Source organism: Nanorana parkeri, unplaced genomic scaffold (assembly GCF_000935625.1).
Source record: "Nanorana parkeri isolate BGI_ZX_2015 unplaced genomic scaffold, ASM93562v1 scaffold2005, whole genome shotgun sequence".
NCBI lineage: Eukaryota > Metazoa > Chordata > Amphibia > Anura > Dicroglossidae > Nanorana > Nanorana parkeri.
The window spans coordinates 35,139-46,353 of NW_017308273.1; the positions used below are offsets into that span (position 1 = coordinate 35,139).

General features: G+C 46.4%; 1 protein-coding gene across 1 annotated transcript in view; it reads left to right on the top strand.

The window, feature by feature from the left end:
* GMIP (GEM interacting protein) overlaps positions 1 to 11,215 on the top strand; it is a 68,658-nt gene that overhangs the window by 26,901 nt on the left and 30,542 nt on the right. Inside the window, exons 6-8 of the mRNA XM_018572338.1 lie at positions 2,278 to 2,342; positions 5,913 to 6,023; positions 8,956 to 9,036. Coding sequence (XP_018427840.1) covers positions 2,278 to 2,342; positions 5,913 to 6,023; positions 8,956 to 9,036 — 257 coding nt within the window. The remainder of the gene's footprint in view (positions 1 to 2,277; positions 2,343 to 5,912; positions 6,024 to 8,955; positions 9,037 to 11,215) is intronic.

Below are 11,215 nucleotides of genomic sequence, written 5' to 3' on the forward strand. Positions count from 1 at the left end.
GCCCTGTGCTCTCCATGGCAACAGGGGCAAGGGGGCGCAGCCAGGCCGGCCCTGGCTGCGCCCCCTCTCAGCTGCACCCGAGGCGGGTGCCTCACTCGCCCCATGGTAGCTACAGCCCTGCCTGGAATATCCACGTCAGATATCTCAGGAGGCTTCAGCTTACAGTCAACGGCTGGAGAAGGGCAGACCTGGCTTTGCGTCTCTTGGGGTTGCCTTGAAGAACCCAGAAGAGACAGCTGGCTCCCGCTGAGGTCAGAAGAAAAGCCTGTCCTCGGCCAGCAGCCGCACAGTGGGCCCCCTAATCTATGTGTGGAAGAGGTGACCTCTTTAGGAGACCACTGCTGGTTGCCATATTCACTTTGGGTCCCGAATCCAGACAAAGCATCATATTTATTTTGGATAGAGCCTGGAAGGGTTAGTTAGTATTTCCTGTCCTGGTGATGATATACAGTGTATATATATATATACAGGGCTTGAAAAATTTGGCGGTGTCTCACCAGTCAGTCAAAAATTTCACCAGTCAGCATGACCGGACTATAGCCTTGCAATATATGTTAAAACATTTTGGGGACAGATAGGTGAGGCCGGTGACCTCACTTTCCCCCATTGTATTTATGAAATAACGCTTGGCCATTGACCATTCTCAGCATGCTGATTGGACCCCATGGTTGGCTGCACACCTAAACGCTCCATTTTCATGCATTTTTCATTGTGCCTTATCTCGAACTTTGTACTCAGCATAGGCAAGGGGATGTGGCCTGTTGCTGCCAGGAGCGGTTCTCAGTGACCTTGCATAAGCAGCACATGTACTGTGCATTTTGATGCGCTCCGATTGGCTTCTTTCTCTCTCTCTCTGCTGCCACCCTCCTGGGAGCAAGCTCCCACTGTTAAACTGATATCACTGTGCGGTGCAGTGAAAGCCTAACTGGCTCATGGTGCTGCTTCTTTCTTGGAGCCTGACTCATAGGATGCTAATATAAAAACACACCGAGGTTCTTCTACTAGCTCTATCATACTAGCTTAAATACATGCTGAGATTCCTAAAGGCTGTATAGCTGGGTTCACATTTTTGTAACACAGTTTTACATTTGCAGACAAAGGTGTAAGTAAAACATTTAGTCACAGTTACCTGTATGTTCTCCTAGGATCAGCATATACAGGGCTTCCTGTCTTTCATCATGCAGGTGGGTGGCGGGGGCATGGTTCACCTTTCCCCCCATGCTTTATAGGAATGGCCTCCTACCTCCATAGTGCTCCACAGTGCTCGTTCTTTACGGCTCATCCTTCCCTATCTAGGCAGCTGAGTAACTGCAGTAGAACGAATTATAATTTAGTAGATAATACAACTCTAAATACATTGTACAGCAATGCAAATATGGCAAAAGAAGAAGTGAAGATGTGAAACTCGACTTGAACTCCAATGGGGCCACTCCATGACCAGTTCACATAAGAACTGGAGTGGCATTCATAATGCCGGCAGGGCCGGATTTCCCACAAGGCCAACTCTGGCCTGGGATCGAGGGAGCAGGGGTGTGGAATCTCCGTACACCCTGGAGATCCAGTTCCGGGCGCCGGGCGGGTAGTTGTTTTCTACATTGGGCCCTGCTTTGGGCAAGCAGAGCTACATGTACAGCGTAGGGTTGCCACCTGTCCAGGATTCACCCGGACAGTCCGGGTTTTGAATGCTGTGTCTGGGTATCATGGCAGCAGAAACCCAGACACAAGAGGTCAGGTAGACAGGGGCAATCAAAATTAAGATAGGGGCTACTGGCCCCCCCACTGAAAATAGTCTCAACTGTGATATTTACATATTAGGGGTTGGCGCTATTTACATATGAATAAGCCACAACTCATTCTCCCCCCAAAAAATATCCGTGCGTCGTTAGAGTGCTCGGGATACGCTTGAAGAAAAGGTGGCAACCCTAGTACAGCGGGGAAGCCGCCACTTGTTTTGTACAAGTGATCTCGGCGAGATCACTTGTATGGAGGCTGCAGGACTGGCATTCTCCATGGTGGGGAGGGGGGGGGGTTGTCAGGTAGGGGGGCGCATTGAGGAACCTGGCCTTGCGGCAGCAGAGAGAGTGAATCTGGCCCTGAATGCCGGTGCTGTTTCAGATCCCTGAAGAAAATATATTGTCCAGCTGAGCTAAGACAAGCAACAAGGCCCAGCAAGACCCAACCTTCATCATATGTGGAGATCTCCAAAGAATTGTGTGTGTGATGGTTTCTGGTGGATTCCTTTCTTCCCCTCACCATTTCCTTCTCTCTTTCCTGCAGAATCTGAATACGCCAAGAACACCATCAGGTTATGTGAGTCTGCGCGGAGCGTCCTGGGCCAGCAGGTACGGAGAACGTGATACTCTGCAGGATAGTCTTGGTTGGGGGTCTCTGCTATTGTAGTTTCAATGATAATTAAAGTTGATCTCTGGGATCATCAGACATTGTCCTCATACAAGATCTATGTGTATTCTTCTGGAATCTCGGTGTGCTTTGTGTATTTCTTCCAGATCTGTACAGTTATCTAGTGTGAGACTTGGAGCTTCCTGTAATACAGACAGGAAGGGTTAGGGTTTGAAGGGGAAGAACTTCTGTTGGCAGTCTGGGTCCCTGTTGGAGTAGAACTTCCCGTTACCACGATCTTACCACAATTTTCCCAATTAATATGAAGACAGCAATACAAACCTGCCACCAGTTCTGACTAGTTGGATCTATTTATATTGCTGAAAATGTTCTCACTGGAGAGATCTTCTGTCTTCGTGGCCACCATTAGACTTGTGCGCCGTCCAAAAATTTGTTCCGTTTCGTTTCGGAATATCCGTTATTTTTTATTTCGTAATTCGTGTCCGAAACTCAATTCGGATTCGTACGAAATACGGATTTTCGTTAGTTTCGGCACATTTTCGTAACTGTACGAACATTCGTTATGATGAAGTTAAAAAGCAAAAATACCTTTGTTAATATTGGAGTCGATGTGGTAGTGGTTTTTTTATCCGAAATACGAATTCCGTTAACGGATTCCGGTTCCGAATTTCCTGCCTGTATTGTAATGCAACTCTCAGCAGCAGAAGACCTCTGATTGGTCAAACAAACGAAATACGAATTCCGTTAACGGATTCCGGATCCGAATTTCGTATTTCGTATTAAAAAAAACTACCATCAACTCCAATATAAATGTACTTTGCTTTTTAGCTTCAATACAACGAATGTTCGTTTCCTGCCTGCGTTGTAATGCAACTCTCAGCAGCAGCGGATCCGTATTTCGGATTTAAAAAAAAATCTTGTCATGTTGTTCAACCTCATTTACAGGGGTAATATTAGTTCCTGTTTCAAAGAAATTCGGATCCGAAATTCGTTAACGGAATTTCGTATTTCGGATATAATTCGGAAACTGCAATTCGGATTTCGGATGCTTCCGAATTTACGAATTTCAGGAAAATTCCTACGAATTTCGATTCGTAACGAAACGAATGGCACATGTCTAGCCACCATCCAGGGGAGGACTGGGAGCCTTTGGCCAAGTTGACAAGCACAGCCAACTATCCCTTTCCTGGGTCTGTGATTAAGGTGCCACATCGAAAGATGGGGTCCATTCAGCATGTTATACTGTAAAGGACTCACAGTATAACATGCTGAATGGACCCCATCTCTTGGTTGCTTTGAAGCCTTGGAATCAACCATGAAGAATCCGGTAGCCAACCAAGGCCTGCTTAAAGTGTACCGAAACCCAAGAACAAAAATGTCATATATAGCAGTTCTTAGACGTGGTGGCTGCATGGTTCTTTTCAGGCTCTTCACCTTGTGATCCTACAAATAGCCTAATTCCCATCCGTAGGTGACTACGCTCACTTCTCCACCGTATCAATGGAGGAAGCCAGCCTGGGTGACGACTATGGCTTCCTCCGTTGATACAGTGGAGAAGTAAGTGTAGTCACTTGCAGTCTTTCTTCATCTCCATTAGTGTTCAAACAAATAAGATAACCTTGTCATTTGCTTCCAGATCAGCTCACAGGAAGTGACAGGGACAGGCATTTTTTGGCAGGACCAACAGGTATTTTCTGTACTTGCTGAAAATGTTCTTAACCTGAAAAGATAAAACGAATGCAGCGGTCGCATCTATGGACGGCCGAGCTGTAATATATGACATTTTTGTTCTTGGGTGTAGCTATGCTTGAACCTCCTGCCCTGTCCTGTCCAATCCAGCAGTATGTGATTTATTGACCAGCAAAGAACGGTTTCACTTCAAGATTCAGCTGACTGCTGGGTCACGTTACACAATTTACAAACGCCAGAGAAAGAGGAACTCGTTTCCTAACAATAACGAAACGTATAAAACAGAGAAATACTTTCCAAGTGCATCAAAACTAAAGGTGCTCAGAGTCGTACAGTTTACTTTCTTTCTAAAGCAGCCACAGCATGAGCAGTACAGCCCACCCCCTGCCAGCATGCCGCAGAGAAGGCCCCTTGCTCTCTGTGCGGGAGCAGTAGTCTCTCTGCAGAGGTCCTTGCTAAATCAGACCTGTAACTCTGCAATCAGCAAAGCTCATGCTCTCGGCTCAATGGCTCTGACTCGGCAGGGTACATGCCGGACCTCTGCAAGGAGAGAGTTAGCGCTCATTTACACTGGAATCGGCCGGCATGTACAGCTCCGTATCGGGCAGCTCCAGGGAAGGACAGGTGCTGCGTGTGATTAGTACGCAACCCCCGTCCTTCTCTATGGGACTACGCGGCCGTACGCAGCCCTACGCTCACCCGCCCTGCACGTCCGTAAACTAACAGGATGGATCCTGTCTGCGTCCGAGCCAGGAAACCCGTACGGACCTGCACTTGGGGTGAGCGTAGGGCGGCGTACAGCCGCATAGTCCCATAGAGAAGGACGGGGGCTGCGTACCAATCACGCGCAGCATCTGTCCTTCCCGGGAGCTGCCAGATACAGCCGTGCACGCAGCACGGAGCTGTACGTGCGGGCCGATTCCAGTGTGAATGAGGCTTAAAGGAGAACTACGGTATGAGGTGAGTGCTTTTCACTCACCTCACCTCATTGACTGAAGCTTGTTCTATGGTTGGTCCATCTGTCCTTATAGAAGTATGGTTCCTCATAATGAACTTGGTTTTGCTTAGGCCGCAGCCGCCTTCAGATGAACTATGATATATACATTTGGTAGACGTATGAACACCTGTATGTACTTCTGGGAAACCAAATAACAACCTCTCGGTGGAGCTGGAGGCCCCATTTCCTTTGGGGTTCCATTTGGCATTGCAATAGTCTATAACCCTTGTTGACCGTGACTGAAGCTTGCTCTATGGTTGGTCCATGTAACATATAACCTGATGGAACTATGGGTTCTCATAATGAACTTGGTTTTGCTTAGACTGCAGTCCCCTTCAGATGAACTATGATATATACATTTGGTAGATTTATGAACACCTGTACGTACTTCTGGGAACCCAAATAACAACCTTTCAGTAGAGCTGAAATCCATTGCCATTGGGGTTCCATTTGACATTGCAATACTCTATGACAATTGTTGACCTTGACTGAGGCTTGTTCTATGGTTGGTCCATCTAACCTTATAGAAATATGGTTCCTCATAATGAACTTGGTTTTGCTTAGACTGCAGTCACCTTCAGATGAAATATGAGATATACATTTGGTAGATGTATGAACACCTGTACGTACTTCCCCTTTCAGCAGTCAGCAGAATGAATTACAACCACAATTATCATCTCTGGTTTGTTGCTCTTCCTTCATTGGCCTTCAGCTCACGGCCCCTGGAGGAGAAGCAACTTATAGAACTTTCGCTCTTCCAAGAGAGTAGATCTGTATATCTGCATATCATGGATTTGTATGTGGGAATATTTACTTAAATGTGTAGTTTGCTTCTCAGTCATTCAGTCTGTGTTGACTCTTGCAGCAGTGCATGCCTTTACAAGATGTCTACCTCCTCCTTCTGGACCACGAAACCCACACGGGAACCTCAGCTCTTGAAACAGTGGCTAAGCTACAGATGAAGCAGTATTGCCTGGTGAGTAGCTGGACTGACATTTTATGAGCCCTATGAAGCTGATTTGTCATTCTAAAGGAACCCTAAACCTAGAGAAATAGGAAGGCTCACGTTGCTGACCTACTTCTGAAATGCTGGCTGGCTGCTATGTTGACCGTCTGGCTTCAAAAGTCATTAAACTGGAACAAGTACATAAATTAGGAATGTCAGAGAATGTCAGAAGTCCTAATCTACCAACATGTTCCAGGTCTGAGACAGAGCAAGCAGAGCTAAATGTACAGCGGGGAAGCCACCGCTTGTTTGTCACAAGTGATCTCGACAATGTCGCCATGATCACTTGTATGCAGCCTGCAGGTCTGCCATTCTCCATGGGGGGGCGGTGGTGATAGTTCGCGGGGAGGGGGGCGCATTGAGGAACCTGGCCTCGGGGCAGCAGAGAGAGTAAATCCGGTCCTGACTGTTAGACTTTAAAATACAGTCAATACATTTCAGAAATCTTGGGCCCCTTGGGTTCCCCTAAGCCCCCTCCATCCTACCCTTGTAGTTGCTACAACCCCCACTCCTAACCTTTAACTCATTTAGACAGCACCTTATATTTGGTACTAGACAAAGAGACCCTGACCCCAGACCATTCATATTCAATAAACATCCTATAAGATGATACATGCATTTATCATACATTATGCATGTTATACACCGAGTGGCCAGATTATTATGACCCCCCCATCAGTACTTCGTTGGGCCGCCTGGTGACTCCACGAGATGATGAAAGGTGATGCGAGGGATCTGACACGGCACTGTTGCCCTTCTGTTGTCTTGTACCAGTCTTGCCCCTCCCCAGTTCTGCCCTAACATTGACTAGTCGCTGACGGCCACAATTCGCACGTTCACACCCAGATTTTCGGCTGACAGTCCGGTCTTTAAACACTTTAACAATGAGCTGCTCTTGAACATGTAACGAATTCTGCTGTTTTGCTGATACTCGCTCCATGGCTCCGAGCGCCAACAATCATCCCGCGTTCCAAGGCTGTTACATACAGTCAGTTTGTCTAGTTTGTATATTCATAGCTATAACCGATTGTCTCTGTAATACAGAATGTGTCTCTGTTATTGCTGCTACTGAATATGCAAAGTTGTGTTGGCGTCATATATTTTACTGCCGTCTCTTGTCATCAGAAGCTGTATTCATAAAAATGCAAATCCCAATATAAGTGAGAGGTGATGACAGCCAGGCAATTATCATTTCTAAAAGAAGAGGACAGCGATGGCAGCCTTGTGTTTCCTGTAAAAAAAAAACCACTAAAGCTAAAATAAAGACTAAATAATTTAGAACGAGGAAAAAATATATGATTGGGTGGGGGGTCGTTAAGCAATTTTGAAACCAAAAATGTGTACTTAAAGGAGAACTATGAGGTCAGTGTTTTTCCCCATAGTTCTCCTTAGGGTAACGGGAGGACACAAACTAGCGTCCTCCCGTCACCCTAGGCTCAGTATACCGCGAGCTACAGCTCCCTATATACTGAGACGCCGCAGCTGAAGCGGATCCCGACAATTATGTCTGGATCCGCCCAGCTGCGTGAGTGACAGCTGGCTCTGCCTATCTAGAGGCAGAGCCAGCTGTACCCGCCCCCTCCCCCTCCGTTCCGCCAGTCAGCACTGGCGGATCGGAGCGGAGAATCCAGCCCCTCCCCCTGTCATGGCAGAGAGCCGTGACAGGATCGAGAGGTGAGCGAACGCCGGTATGTGTTCCCTCACTTCCCGATCTACTGAGCCGACCTGTGACACTCTCATTGTCACAGGTCGGCTAGAACTATGAGGTGAGTGAAAAGCACCCGCCCCCCCCTCATAGTTCTCCTTTAAATAAAGTATGTAAAATTTATCAACCTATTTGGGTCTCTTTACAAATTACTGTCACATATAATATTCATTTCCCCATACAAAGATCCTAATCTAGGATAATCAGTACTAAATGTCATTAAAAAGTACATAGTAAAAAGTTTTGAATCACTACATGAACAAGGACACCGCACCCCTTATATAGGTAAACAACAAAAAATTAGGGAAAATACAACATAGTAATGACAATTATAACCTTAGTTCATGGACACATAAATAATGAATATATGAACACACATTTAAAGTTCTAAAATCTAAACCCTTCTGTGCCGACCACGGCTTCAGTAATATGTTACAAATATCTCTAATATTGTCATTGTTTTCATGATGCCAGCTGAAAATTATTTCTCAATATATGTACTTGTAGCGATCACCCCCCCGGAGGAGGGACCAAATCAGACCACCGGGTCCAACCTATAACTAAAATATCACTTTTGGGTAGACTGACCCTTTAAGAATAAGAAAACATTAGCAGAGGAAGTACGCTGAGCACAGGCTGATGATCGTTAAGATACAAGGACAATTTTCAAACACTCTATAGCAGTGGTTCTCAACCTGTGTAACCTCAGATTTGTCCTTGGTCATTAAGTCGCGGCCCAAGTCACACTGCGATGGAACGCATTGCAGTGTGGGCTGCTGTGCTGTGATGGAGCTCCATCCATATGTGCATTGCTTGTACAGCTCCCATGTGCGCCTGTAGAGTTGCTGGGAGCCAGAATGTGACGTCACTCCAGTCCAGGCACCTCTACAAGACGTGCGAGAGCGCTATAAGCAATAAATGTATGGATGGAGCTCTCTCGCGGCCATACCCCCAGCCCACCCCACCTCAAGTCGACATTTGGCGCCGGGCAGCATATTTTGAATGGCTGCTCGGTGTGAGAATGAACAGTGCTGCGCTAGGGGGAGGCCGAGTAGCCTCTCACCTAGAAAATGGAAGGCATGTGGCGATCCACTGAACAAGGAGTAGCGACCCACTTTTGGGTCACGACCCACCAGTTGAGAACCAAGGCTCCATACCACTGCCCATGCCTCATAGTCCTATGTCTTCCTCTATTAGCCTCTGTCAGCAAAGAAGACGGAGATTGAGAAGTGGCGGAAGGAGTTTCGGGAGCAGTGGTTAAGGGAACAGAAAAGAATGGTAAGTTATATCAACCGTGGTAAGTCACTGGCTTTACTTTTACAATATAGTGAAAGCAGGAGTGATGTTCAATGACCCGGAATGATCAGATCCACAAAAACTCGTTTTTTACGGCTTAGGCTGGAACATTCCTCATATCTAGAAGCTGAGGGGGTCTTATCAAATAAAGGGAATGATATTCTGATCCGTTCTGGTCAGTTCAGTGAGTTCCTTGTGCAGGGCGATAGACCAGTCATTGTCAACCTTCTTACCTCAGAGGAACCCTTGAGGTCAATATTTGGTCTCCAAGAATTCTGCTAAACTGATTTTATCCATAGATCTGAAATGCGAAAAATGGAGAAATGGCAACTAACATTGGTGGTCAGTGAAGAATGGTCTCTTATATTGGTGGTCAGTGGAGAATGGCCTCTTACATTGGTGGTCAGTGAAGAATGGCCTCTTACATTGGTGGTCAGTGAAGAATGGCCTCTTACATTGGTGGTCAGTGGAGAATGGTCTCGTACCCTGTTTCCCCGAAAATAAGACCTAGTACTATTTTTGGGAATTGCTAAAATATAAGACCTACCCTGAAAATAAGACCCAGTTGTGACCATTCCCAGGGACGGTGGTGGCATAAGGGGGAACTTGAAGAGCCGCGGGAGAGAGCAGGAGAGAATCAGCGGTGCCAACGAAGCCAGTGCTAGAGGAAGCGAGGCGGCACCGGAGGGAGCAGAGCCGCATAAGCCGACTCCTCTCACAGGCGGCGTGATACCAAATGCACTCCGCCTGTGAGGAATCAATAGTGAAAGAGCACTTTGCTCATTCTGGCCAGCGATTGGTTAGCAAATTGCTCTTGGAAAGGTACGGCACCCGATTGCCCTGATCACCATATTTTTGTAAATGAATACATGTAGACTTTTCTACACGATTAAGTGTGGATTGTTGTACATTAAAAAAAAAAAAGAAATAAGACCTACCTCGAAAATAAGACCCAGTGTGTTTTTTGGAGCCCAAAAAAAATATAAGACAGTGTCTTATTTTCGGGGAAACACGGTACATTGGTGGTCAGTGAAGAATGGCCTCTTACATTGGTGGTCAATGGAGAATGGCCTCTTACATTGGTGGTTAGTGGAGAATGGCCTCTTACATTGGTGGTCAGTGAAGAATGGCCTCTTACATTGGTGGTCAGTGGAGAATGGCCTCTTACATTGGTGGTCAATGGAGAATGGCCTCTTACATTGGTGGTCAGTGGAGAATGGCCTCTTACATTGGTGGTCAGTGGAGAATGGCCTCTTACATTGGTGGTCAGTGAAGAATGGCCTCTTACATTGGTGGTCAGTGGAGAATGGCCTCTTACATTGGTGGACAATGGAGAATGGCCTCTTACATTGGTGGTCAATGGAGAATGGCCTCTTACATTGGTGGTCAGTGCAGAATGGCCTCTTACATTGGTGGTCAGTGGAGAATGGCCTCTAACATTAGTGGTCAATGGAGAATGGCCTCTTACATTGGTGGTCAGTGGAGAATGGCCTCTTACATTGGTGGTCAGTGAAGAATGGCCTTACATTGGTGGTCAGTGGAGAATGGCCTCTTACATTGGTGGTCAGTGCAGAATGGCCTCTTACATTGGTGGTCAGTGGAGAATGGCCTCTTACATTGGTGGTCAATGGAGAATGGCCTCTTACATTGGTGGTTAGTGGAGAATGGCCTCTTACATTGGTGGTCAGTGTTTTTGTGTGGTTCTGGACTTTTAATGTACCCCAAGCTCATTCATTACACCGATATTTCATAAAAATCACAGTATTTTATTGTTTTCACATACAATTTATGTTAAATATACAATTGGAAGCAATTATTACTACTGGCCAAAGGATTTGTATTTTTGTCCATCCAGTCCTCAGATTTACACAGCCGCCCCATATCATACATCATAGCCAGCCTGGTGAACAGTTAAGCTGGGGAGATAGGTCACCTCCCTCTCCCTAGTCTGTGATTGGACCGTGAAGGAGCAGCAGTAGACTCATGAGATACATAACGGCATTATTTGGTGTTCTCTTTGATTAGTTTTAAATAACATTTTGATCAGTTGCTGCCTCCACTTGTGTCTATGTACATAATATTGACTAAAATAGAATAGCGGCACATGTCAACTAGACTCCCCCCCCCCCCCCCACCCCTCAACGCGACTGCACCTGCCGCC